This window comes from Euprymna scolopes, chromosome 37, assembly GCF_053919585.1.
Source record: "Euprymna scolopes isolate OS-2025 chromosome 37, ASM5391958v1, whole genome shotgun sequence".
NCBI classification, from domain to species: domain Eukaryota; kingdom Metazoa; phylum Mollusca; class Cephalopoda; order Sepiida; family Sepiolidae; genus Euprymna; species Euprymna scolopes.
In genome coordinates this window covers 34965699-34978357 of record NC_136518.1, presented here as the reverse complement: position 1 = coordinate 34978357, position 12659 = coordinate 34965699, and the positions used below count along the sequence as shown (strand labels likewise).

The following is a 12659-nucleotide window of genomic DNA, read 5'->3' as shown; positions in this document are numbered from 1 at the left end:
ATAGACATAATCACCACTGCTCATCATTGCCCTTACATCATAAAAATAATGTGAATAAAGCTAATTAAATTTGTCAATATTAGGCATAATGGTAAACAATCAAATCTTTGTGAGAAATGTTTGATAATAGAATTATTTTTTTAAACTTGTTGGGATCCTGATATATTATGTATCTCAGGTTTTTTTTTTTTTTACATTTTCAATTTTATTCATTTTTTTTTTTTTTTTTTTTTTTTTTTTTCTGTCTATAAGCTAGTATCAGAAAAAAACAAACAGAATCTTAGATTTTATGAAAAGATTTTTTTCTTGAACATACAATATATCCATTTTATCCAGGTCACTCAGTGGATAGCCCCGGAGATCTGACTAAACGTAGACTGTTCTTTCCAGGTATATTTCTCACTCTGTGTTATGTTACCTGTTTTTTTTTTTGTTTTTTTTTTTCCTCTCGTAAACCCTCTCCTTGTGGCGCTCACTGCCTGTGTTCGTTCGTTGTGACCCTGAGGAAAACTGCTTGAGCTCATGCCTTTATCATTCAGTTACATATTGCAGTTGATTTTTATCTTTTTTTCCATGCAATCTTTTTTATTGCAAACACTTCCCTCAAGTTTGTCAATTTGATATACTCGTGCAATTGTGACAACCTTTTAATGACAATTTTTCATCTTAAAAGCAGGGAGTCATTTATTTCACAATGTTTTTGAAACTTTAAGCCTTACATTGTTTTATTTCAAAAACATACAAGTTTAATGAACCACCCCTTGTTTTTTGAGTTGTGAAATTTCTTGTTAAAAAGTTGTATAGTACAAATATATATGAACAGTTTATAAATTGTTGTTAAAAAGTTGTATAATACAAATATATATGAACAGTTTATAAATTGTTGTTAAAAAGTTGTATAGTACAAATATATATGAACAGTTTATAAATTGTTAAAAGGTCAATAACTGACATTTCAATGAAATTTTTTGGAAAAAGACATTTTATTTAGGAAAATAAAATTTTCAATGTTATAAGACAAAAAATGGAACAATAGATATCTAGTAGGTATGAACTTAGGAGATGAATAAATGTTGGTTTCATTTATATTTGAATCTTTTTTTAACATATTTCCCAAGTTTTCACCTACTACTTACTACTAGTATTTTTTTTATTTTGTAAAGTTTTTTTTGTTTGTTTTATTTTTTTTAATGATTTTACAAATTGTTCATACAAAGCAAGTTGTATCACTTTTTATCACATTTAATAAACATTGGATGGTTCGATTAGGTTTTAAAGGACCCAAGAAATAGGCAAATATAAAAAGGACAAAATCTGGTTTATACAGGTTTCTTCCAGTTGACCTGTGCACACTGTAAACAAATGGATAATCAACATGAGTTGTTTAATTTTTTTGCATATTGATTTTTAATATAAGAAAAGATTTATTTTAAAGAAAAATAGCGGGAGTGGGATAAATATTTATTTATTTATTTTACAAAACGTTTTAATAAACAAATGAAACATTGTGTCCTTATTAAAACAGAAGATTCTATTTTTCGAGTTGTGCAAACTTTCAACATTCTGAAATATACAGAATTCAAGATATAGAATCTTCTGTTTTCACTGATAGACACAATGATTTGTATGTTTATTAAGCGTTTTGTAAAGGGAAAAAAGAATCTTTTGATATATTAAAAATTGAGCTTGTGATGAAAAACTAAACAACTCAAATTTATTATCCATTTGTTTACAATGTGTGCAGAGAAAAACCAATGTAGACTCAAATTTGTCCCTTTCATATTTGCTTACTTCTGGAGTCCTTGAAACCTAATTGATCCCCTTATGTATGCACATACCCACTGTATATTTCCATAACATTTGTCCATTTTAACATGTATTAAAAGTAACAGACAATTGCTGTCAGTTGAACCATGTAGTAAAAATTTTGAGTAGATGGATCATCTTGTTTTTGGATCAATGTCATATAACAATTACAATTAAATTCATAGTGGATTTGTGCATTCAATCCTTTAGAGCCATTTTCAAGAATAAATGAAAAAATTCAACTCAAGCGTTTAAATGTTTTAAAACATTGATGTGGATGTTCATTATCAAAATACATTTGAATTGTTTTGTATCTCATTAATGGTGTACTTCCTCCTAAAATGATCACAGGAAAGAGAAATTATCACCACAATCCCTGAACTGTTAAATTGCAATCGTTGTTCAGATTTGATCAGACATTACTTTAAAAAGATTTAACAAGTCTTTGTTATTGTTGCCGCTAATAATTAACTTGTGTGCAAATAACTGAAATATTGCTGCCCTTTTACTCTTGTCCTTCAAAACTTTCATAAGAAAATGGTGTTATGTTTGCAAAATGAGAGAAATGAAAAGTCTGAACTTGACTATTTCATTCGTAGACAATGGAATCATCTGTGCCATCTATATCTTAATTAAGAAAGGTAAAAACCTTCCTTAGCTATGAATAAAATAATGATTTGTGTTTAATTTATGTGTACTAAATTGTTGATGATACATGTTCTTCCTGAATTAAATGATCCAAAAGATATTATGCTGTAAAAATGAGAAATCAAATCAGTCTTGATAATGGCTCAAAAGTGTTGAAACTTGCAACTATGAATATGAATTTTGGATAGTTTTTAGCCAGCTTTGAAACATAAACAAAAAGAACTGCTTAAAAAGAAATCTATTAAAAACTGAATCCGTGAATGAAACATGTTTAAACACACAAATATTTATTTAATTAGACATTTTGTATTAGATTTGTATATTCTTTCCAAAATTATTTTGCAAAATAGAGTTTATGGTGAAGATCTTTCTTTATTTTCAACTCTTTCATCTAACATGCATATTTGATTGTACTCTATGCTGATTTTGTATAATTTTTCCAGAATATGACTAAAATTAATTGAAAGTTCTAAAAATACAAAAAGGGAGTAGAAAATGTATATTTACTAAATGTTCTGATTTGTGTGTTATTAGAATTTTGCACCATAGAATGTTTATATTGTTTAACAGAATTGAACAAATCAATTCTCTCCTACTACATAATGTACAGTGTGTGTGTGTGTCTGAAAATTTTTTTTAATCGTACAAAGTTTCAAACTAACTGTAATATAGATTCATCATAGCAGTCAAATAATATATCATAAAAAAATATTTTTAAATTTCCGTCTTGTTAAAACTGAGATGAAGAGTTTGCTGAAGTAATCTTCTTCCCTCATCTGTATTAAAGAATATTTTTTCTTTCATTGTAAAAGATATACATTTTGTTTTACTTGTACGATGTATCTGCATATTAGGTTTTATATATATATATATATATATATACTTATTTCAATATATAACATTTTAAAATGGAAATATTAATATTTGTAGATTATTTATGAACAATAAATGTTAAAATCATATTTTGCATAATGTTAACTCCCCTCACATACATAGATTTACTTATATATTTATTTTTTGTAGTTCTTTTATTAATGACATGTGCCTAATTTGTTTAATGCAATATTCTGCATGACAAGCAAATGATCCTTACATTTGTGTGTTACTCTTTTTTCTTTTTCTTTTTTTTGTTTTTGTCTTAGAATTTTTTTATTTGTTAAAAATCAGTTGCATTAAAAATCTGAATGGCATGATGTTCTCTGTGAGTTTTATGCTTGGTTGTGTCATATTGCCTTTACAAGGAGATAATTATCATCACAGCAGTATCATTGTTTGAAATTAACTATCAACTAATGAGTTATTTAAATTTTTCTTTCTCTATTGACATGAATATCTTTAATTCATGATTTTGGTTTTAAATACTTGACCAATTAATAACCATGTTTGATTGGTGGGATTTGTAATAATGCTATGATTAACTCAAGGTAAGGAATTGTCTGAAAAAAAATTTCCCCTTCCTCGATTCTATTTTAAAAATTGCTGCCTCCAAGCTGAGAAAAAATCTGACTCAAGGATTAGTTCAAAAACAATGAAGAAACCATTAAAATTCAAAAGCAATAAAATAAAAAATTAGAATAAAAAAAATAAATAAACAATTAAAAAAATTGCTTTATTTAAAAAAAATTATTTTTCATCTACTTATTAATATTTTATCATATTTATTTAGATATAAATGCATCGAGAAATCTGTTTCTTTTTTATATCACACCCATATTAACATTAATGAAATAAGGAAAAAAATTTTAATATATTTATACTAAAAAAATTACCTTTGGGTTTTTATATATACTGAATTAATCTGTTCATGTTTATTGCATAATTTACTTTTAGCTGTGTAGATTTCTGTGGCAATGTTGTAGTATGGATGTAAATAACTGCCAAATAACATCTTGTGAAGAAATAGACACGAGGACAGATTGACAGGGAGAAGGCAAGAGAGGGGTGTGGAGAAACAGGCAAGAGGAAGAGGAGTTATTTCTGACCTGCTTATTATATTCATAAAGAAGGTTTCCATTATTGTTACTAATGGTCATAGATACTCAAACAATAAATACTTATGATTAATGATTTCAATTTATAATCATACAAAACTAGTTGTAACCGGAGATTCATTAATGTCATTTTGGTTTAAATGTAAAAAATGAGATAGACAAAAAGTTTTAAATGTAAAAGTGATAACTCATATTTTTACTTTTAACATTTAAAATTGTTTTCATTGTAAAAAAAAAAAAAAAATTTTTTTTCTGGAATAATTTTTTTTTTTTTTAAAGAAACTGAATTGCAGCAGCAAAGACAAAAACGGAGAAACTGCTAGTTAGAATCAAATCGTGATGTGTCAGCTTTATTGCTATTTAGGTTTAACATGGAAAATGTCACAAAGATAATTGTATATTATTACATATGGGCCAAGGTAATATTTAGATATAACAATAAAATGCAAACACAGGGATATGGATGGGCATTTATGGATAGCAATCATAGGCAGACAAATCTTCTGCATTAGGGGTTCATAGGTGCTAGATTGGGTTCAATTTTCCTTTTTTATACAAAAAAAGGTTTGAAACAAATAAAACAACAATTATTTTCTGTGAGACAGGCAGATACAAAACAAACACAAAAATTGAACACAATAAGATTTGCAAGAGATAACGAAACAAACACTTTCAAATCATATAAAACTAAATTTATTAATGATAAGGGGAAAGAAAGATTTAACAAAAACAAATATATTCAAAGCTAATGGGATTGGGGAATATTTTTAACATACTAACTGAAAGAGAATCCTATAACAGAAAAACAAAAGGTATACGGCAGCAACCGGTCCACACAAGGAAAAGTCTGATCTCCAGCTCGATAGAGAAAGAAAGTAAAGTTTGTTTATTTTGCACTTACAATTCAGTTCTTTTCTTTTGACAATTTGCAATTGCTACAGTTAATCCAAATAAAATCTCTTGTGAGGGAAGAAAGTTTCAATCACCAAATTCAGTCTTTCAACGCCGTGCGACACATTCCAGTTCCATGTGGCAGACATAAGTTCCAAACGATGACTTTGCAGATTTTTCGATTTGTTTCTTTTCTTTTTAAACATGCCTGTCAGCATCCGTTTTGGGTTATCCAAAATAGCTTTATCGAGAGATTAATGTAGGTATCTTTTTTTTTCTCCGTCTTTGTCAACTTCGGAAATGTGACATATTGCTTTGGTTGTCTAGAAACACGTTTTACGCGATTGGATTTTTGGTCAAAACTACCCGCACACGAGAGAATTATTATTTTTTCCTTTCTTTGTTTCGGCCCTTGATTCTAAAAACAGAATTAACGAAATCGTATTCTGATTCCTTTCTGCTTCTTGGCACAAACGCGGTCACTACGTGCGTTGACCTAGGGATGACCTATCACTTGCCTTCATATTGGAAGTGTTTGGTGCTAACGTCGATCGAACGTTTTTCAACTCCCTCGTTCTCTGTTTCTCTTTTTCTCTCTTCCTTTCTCTCTCTCTCCATGGGTGATGAAATCCGTAGTGGGTTTTTTTCTCTGCTTCCGAGATCGGATTGCAGTGTAGTAACTGTCACATGTCACTCTCTCTGTCCTCAACCAAGGGAGGAGAATCTCTCCAGACTGATTTTAATACTGGGTTTTGGTGGATTCCCGTTCAGTCAGAACGTGCCAATCAAATATCTACTCTATATTACTAACAGAATAATAAAACAGTATTTGATGTCGAGGTGGCTGTTTGTAACAATATATATTTCATTGATATTGATGATAATTACTTTTATACATAATTAATAGCTATAAACATTTGGTAATTATAAACAAGTAATTTACATTTTTTTTTTTTTTTTTTTTTTTTTTTAATACTGTAATTCGCTTCAAAACAGGCACAGTGCCACTTGGACATAAGGGGCTACTATTTGAGACCAAATCTACAAGGATACTCTGTAGTTGAGCAGCAAGATGTCTGTTTACTTCTTTATCAGTACACTCAGAGAAATAGGAAACCAGGAGGGAATTTCAAAGTTTTGCAGTTTGAGAGGAAAAAAATTATTAGATCAAAAGGCTTTCCAGCATCTAGGATCTCTACAGTGTAGGGTGGGATTTTGAACAGCATAGAATCAAATTGAGCTAGCATAGGAACTGCAATGGACAGGAAAATTTTTATTAGAATGAAACGATATTTATAAAATTGAATATCAATTTATGGACTAAGTAACCAATCAGAACCCAGAGAATTGACTTACCCATTGAAGCATAATGGAGCATCCCAGTCTGCTTATATTCCAACTCTCTAGCTTCTGATCTCAATTGCTTTAGTTTTAACTCAAGTGGTCAGGCAGTTAATGAATGTGTTTCCAGGGATTTAAAGCTGTGAAAAATACAGAGAATTGAGACATTCAAATTGTCAGTTTGTGTCACTGTTGTCTATTCACCATGGTCAAAATAGAAGATCTGAAAATAGAACTACATTCTTCTCTTATATGGCAGTGAATGCATTGTGCTTTAAAACATCAAATTATTCCTTATGATTCAGAGTTGTGTGCTGTGGTCTAAAACCATTAAGGATTTATATTTAATGATTCAAATCACGGATAATCTGTCTCCAATGATCCACATAGATTGAAGAAATAAAGAGGAATAAAGGATAAGAGAAAACTAAAGATCGCAGCATATTAAGCCACACAGGAAGCATTTGAATATGTACTGAATTATCTTCCTTAGTGTTATAAGCAAAGAAATGGCTATTTATATATTGAAATATTGATGCAGACATGACGCACCATTTTATATTTGAGATAAATTAATAATTCTTAAACAAGATGATTTGAAAAATATATTTCATTATTCTAAGATGAAGTAGATTTGATTTTACTGTTAACCCTTTTTCCAGACTTAAACTGAACTTGTTTGTACGATGTGCAATAATAGTATTTCTTGTACTCGGTTCTATTCATTTAGATTGTCTTTGTTTCTTTGATATCATACCACCATAAAGGAAATGTCTTATTTTGGAAATTATCCAATCTTTAGCATAAATTCTAAGTAACTATTATAGCATTACTTCAATAGTCATATACTCTAAAAATTTCAGTGGATTTTGATAGCAAAAAGTATTTTGATTTTTAAATGTTGTTTCATACATAATTGCAGGTTTCAACTATGTTGTTTGGTTCGCTGTTAGATTCATGGCACATGTCACTATTAGTGATGGGATGATTCTAAAAAAAATTTCCGATTTCGATACAATTCCTGATTCTGTTCTAAATTCCTGATTCTGTTCTAAATTCCTGATTTCAATATGAGTACCAATTCCAATTCTTTTAAAATTAACATTTAATTAAAGATTTGATGCTTTTCAGAAATGTTCAAATGACTGTAAGTTTGTTTTAAAATTGAAAAATATTGTCCAGAATCTTTAATATCAAGTGTGAACTGCTTGAAACGTTTAGCGAATATATGCTAAAAGTAATGTGCCAATAAAAGAAATAAATTGGATTTTAAATCTGGGAATGGGATTTTTAACCCATTCCATGGGGTTTACTATCATGCTGTAAATGAACAACTTTTACTAAATGAATTTTGTGTTCATTTCATTAAGAAAAAAATTAAAATAATTGTTTTGGAATTGGAAAAGAGGCTCAATTTTTTCTGATACTGATTCTGATATTCCAACAAGTTCCGATTCCTGATTCTGATTAATAATCTCAATACTAGTCACTATGTTTGTTTATGTTAGGAATATTTTTCACGGATTTTTACATTTAATCATTGATTTTTTATTGGATTATTCGGACTATTCTAATATTGGTCACAATGTTTCAGCTTCTTTCAAGTGCATTGTTTTGAATTTGTGAATCTTTATGTCAAACTTCGGAATTCATGCAGAATTTCAAACTGGACCATTTAAATGTGATATCACAGCAATATGGAAATAATAACAAAGATGAAAAGAGTCAGAATAATACAAATTAAAATTGAATTTTAAAATCTGAAAAAAATGTTCCCGGTGCAAACATAAAAATTGATCTTTTTGTGCCACTGTAGTTGAATATTGAGGCAAACAGCATAGCTGAAATCCATAATGCTGTTATTTAGTAACAAGATAAAAATAAAAAATAAAAACATTTTAAAAGATTCAATTGTTGTATCAATGCCAAACATTGGACTATTTTGTATGTGGCATTTTTCTTCATGATGCTTCTCACAAAGCACCATTTTTTTTTTTTTTTTTTTTTAATCTGCTGTCAATTTTCATTTAATGTTTCTCAAATACATATTTTTGCATGATTTTATTAGTAGCCATTGCTTTTCTGACTATCATTGTCATTTGCGAATACTTTCTTTTTTATAGTTCTTTTATTAAAAACAAAACTTCTCTTCAATTTTAGCAACATAGTTCTATGTTATACAGCAATTTATATTAACACAATTTTCAAAAACTGATTGATGTAATCAGATGAGCTGAGTTCAAATCCACTTGGATCAATTGTGTTTATTTATGCTGTTATAAAGTTGTTATAAAGTTGTAATAGTAAAAAAAAAAAAAAAAAAAAGAATCAGCAATACTTTCTCCCAGACACAGATGTCCGCAAAATTATCAATATTGAACTCTCTAACCTTCCACATCTCTTATAATTGCATTTGACTCGCCATTCTTCAAAGACCACAAGACAGAAAAAAAGCAACCTAACTGCCATTGACAAATGCAGATCTCATATATATGGTCTTCATAATAAGTTGATTATGATTAGTTAACAATGAAGCACCATCATTCTTGTACAAATTAGTTTCTCCATTGTAATGAAAAGATCAGAAACGGTGCCATCTGGTAAGAAACCATTTTCTCCAGTTGACCAATAATTGAACAGGAGATAACGCTTCATTAACAATTTATTCAACTTTAAGAAGTTTATTTCTCCTGTATAAAATCTGTAGTGGATTTCATTTTCACTTTGATACAACAACAATCTTCATTATTTTTGTCAAAATCAGAAGCATTTTCAAATTTTCACCGTTACAGAATCGTGTTTCTGTTGCCCATATCTTTTTAAGTTGAATCACTTAAGGCTGAATTTAAAAAAAAAACTGAAGACAACAATAATATTATATTTTCAAAATAGATAAATTAGAAGAACATGTAGGTTTTTCATTTCTAAAAGTTAAACTCCTGTAAGTTAAACTCCTGTAAGTTAAACTCCTGTAAGTGAAAATGCAGATTTAAAAAAAAAAAAAAGCAACGAAAACAATCAACAACATTATTATATTTTCAAAACAGATTGATTAGAGAATGCATCAGTTTTTCAGTTGAAAACAAAAATGTGGAAACGATGGAAAATTATAAAAATGTAACAGATAAAAATGGAGCAAATAGTCACAATAGTTTCTTACTAACTCAACCTTACGTTATAATTTAAGGAGAGTAGAAAGTGGGTCTTGGGTTTATTTTCGACAGCCATCTAACTCTCACTTCCATTATTTTGTCCTTTAGTCCTCACATTCCAGGAGCAATGTCTCTAACAAAGAGGGAAGAATTGCTGTTTTCTGGGTCAGACTCTATTCTATCTAACACTTATTGTTTGCAAGATTTTGACTTTTTTTTAGCTCCTTACATCAGGTGTCTTTCTGCCTTGTTTGGATCGATTTATATACAACAAAATTTCTCTTTAATGTTACTTCTCTTCAACAAGCAGCATACAGAGAACCCCAAGTTTTTTTTTTTTTTTTCAAGTAATGCATTTCCACTTTCATAAAGAAAGGTATGAACCTCCATTGGCTGTGGATAAAATAGTTTGTTTTTGGAATCCTGGCTATTAAATATCATTTGAACGAAGTTTCTATCTTAACTTAGCTTTGTACTTTGAGATGCTCTAACTTTTGACTAAAAAGATGCACATGATTTGTTCAAATTTCATAGCAAAAACAATTTTCCTGATTAACTAAAAAAATATGAAACATCATCGATGTAGAATTTCTGTATAAAGTGTTTATGTGAACAGACCGTGACTGCATAGTTGAAAAAAGTCATCTACCGCTAGCAGATGTTTTATGTCAGCATGTTTTCTTGTTAATAGTCAGATTTAAATAGTAATTTCTTGGAATATACAAATCACAATAAAAATATTAAAATACCATTTTAAAGAAAAAATTTTTGTGAATCCAGTCATATAAGTTTTATTTTGATGCAGGAGAAATTTACTAATTACTGATTTAAAGGCTATGATTGTTAGATTAAGTAACAGTGTGTACTTTGTTCAACACTGAATGGTAGGTTTTCTGGTATTACTAGCTTAATGTTCTAACAAATTCCTTCTGTTGGCAGAGAAAAGGCTCACATAATACAAAATGGATTGCAAAAAGCTACAATGATTTCAGAAATATGCAAAGAGTAATTAAATTTATAAACTTGGGTGAATTTTATATTTCAGACTTGAATAACTTTCATCCTTAAATATCAATATTTCATACAGAATAGCCATTTTCTTTTCTTTAGCATTGGTTCATGTTCTTAAAATAAAAATATTGTAATTCACTTCAATTTTTTAGCAAATTCAATTATTTTTGATTAGAATATTTTTAGAGGATGACATTCTTTTCCATAGCAAATGCTAATTATAGACAGAAGTTATTTTTTTTATCAGCAGCAAATTTTGCTATAATTATAGAATAGCAATACTGATATATTCTTTTAAATAATTAACTATTTGTATTCTCATTCACATAAAAACTGCTGTAAAATAATTAATATCTGAAAACTTAATTTTTATGTTGAAAAATGTCATGTGACACATTTATAAATGATGTCTTCATTCCTAAGCCTAACTCAAATAACATAAGGGTTATAACTCCTATTTTAAATAGAAGAATATAATAGTTGTCTACCTTAAAACAAAAAGCAGACAAATAAAAATTTTAAATTTAAATATTTGTACTGCATCCTGGACACTGTCAGATAGGTACAGTAAGTAATTTATCTTTTATTAATGTTTTTTTTTCTTCCGATAAGGTGATGGTAGAAAAAGCTCTAAATAAGTATAAACTGCTTTCTTTATAAAGTATTTTTTTTTCATTTTTGTACATATATGTTTATATCTGTTTTTTGATGGATTGTGTTTCTGTTCTAGAAGATTTGGTTATCCAGCCACTAAATTCTCCAGGTGGGTCAAGCACTAGTTCCCGTGATGGCTCTCCGTCCAGAGATATATCCCCACTGACTAGAAACTTGAAACCACCTGTGATCATAAAGAAAGGTGCCCAAGGATTTGGCTTCCGGATTCAAGCTATTCGGGTTTATCTTGGAGACACTGACTTGTATACTTTACACCATATGGTTGTCGTAAGTTGTTTTTTATTTTTTGTAAATTCTATTTTTGCCACTTTTGTTTTCGTTATCTCACAGACATGATATTGAAGTAACATGTTGTGTTTAAAGTGGCCAAACAAATTCTTATTAATTATTTTAACATATTCAGTTTAATCAGATGTGTGAATTCTCCAATTTTTAGCATTTTTTTATTATTTTTAACGCAGTAAAAAACGATTTTTGTTTCAATCACTATGGCATTTTTTTTTGCTTTTTAGTCGAAATCTGTGTTTTTTTGTTTTTTTTTTGAGGTAAAGTTGATGGTAATTGTGCAGAATAGTTGATTTTGAAATAAACGCATTTCAGGTGAAAACATTATTATATACTATATGGCATGTTGAAATTAGTATAAATTCCAAAAAGTTACCAAAAATAATCTGACGTGCTAGATCTAGATTTTGGAAAAAAATCAATGAGACTAACAGTCAGATTTTTTTTTTTTTTTGATGGTGGATTTCAATGCGAACAAGGGGAATAAGTCAGTTTGTCATGCAGAATTGGTCTCTCATCTCCTCCCCATTAAACTCAAGAATTCGCTAAATTCTATTTTTACTTGTAATTAGTTTCTACTGGATCATTTTTTATAATTTTTGGAATTTATATTAATTTCCATATGACATGGGATATGCAATGTTTTCACCTGAAATGCATTTGTTTCAAAATCCATTATTTTAAACAAGCACCAAGCTCATTTCTGCCAAAACGTTAAGCTTTACTTATTTTGTTGCAATTTAGGTGGATTTTAATTCTCTTTGTTCCTCTCTCTTTCATTTTTCTCGTTCCCTTTCTCCATCTTGCATAACTTTTCTTTCTTATTACTTTGCTATGAACGTTAACACTTCAAACAATC

General features: G+C 28.9%; 1 protein-coding gene across 8 annotated transcripts in view; it reads left to right on the top strand.

Annotated features, from left to right (window-relative positions):
* The window catches only part of LOC145261133 (microtubule-associated serine/threonine-protein kinase 3-like), a 571734-nt gene that overhangs the window by 536290 nt on the left and 22785 nt on the right, over window positions 1–12659 (top strand). For 6 of the 8 annotated variants that reach the window (XM_080119401.1, XM_080119400.1, XM_080119399.1 and 3 more), the window contains 2 exons: window positions 337–390; window positions 11571–11782. In XM_080119401.1, coding sequence (XP_079975527.1) covers window positions 337–390; window positions 11571–11782 — 266 coding nt within the window. The remainder of the gene's footprint in view (window positions 1–336; window positions 391–11570; window positions 11783–12659) is intronic. The other 2 variants (XM_080119402.1, XM_080119406.1) reach the window with 1 other exon arrangement.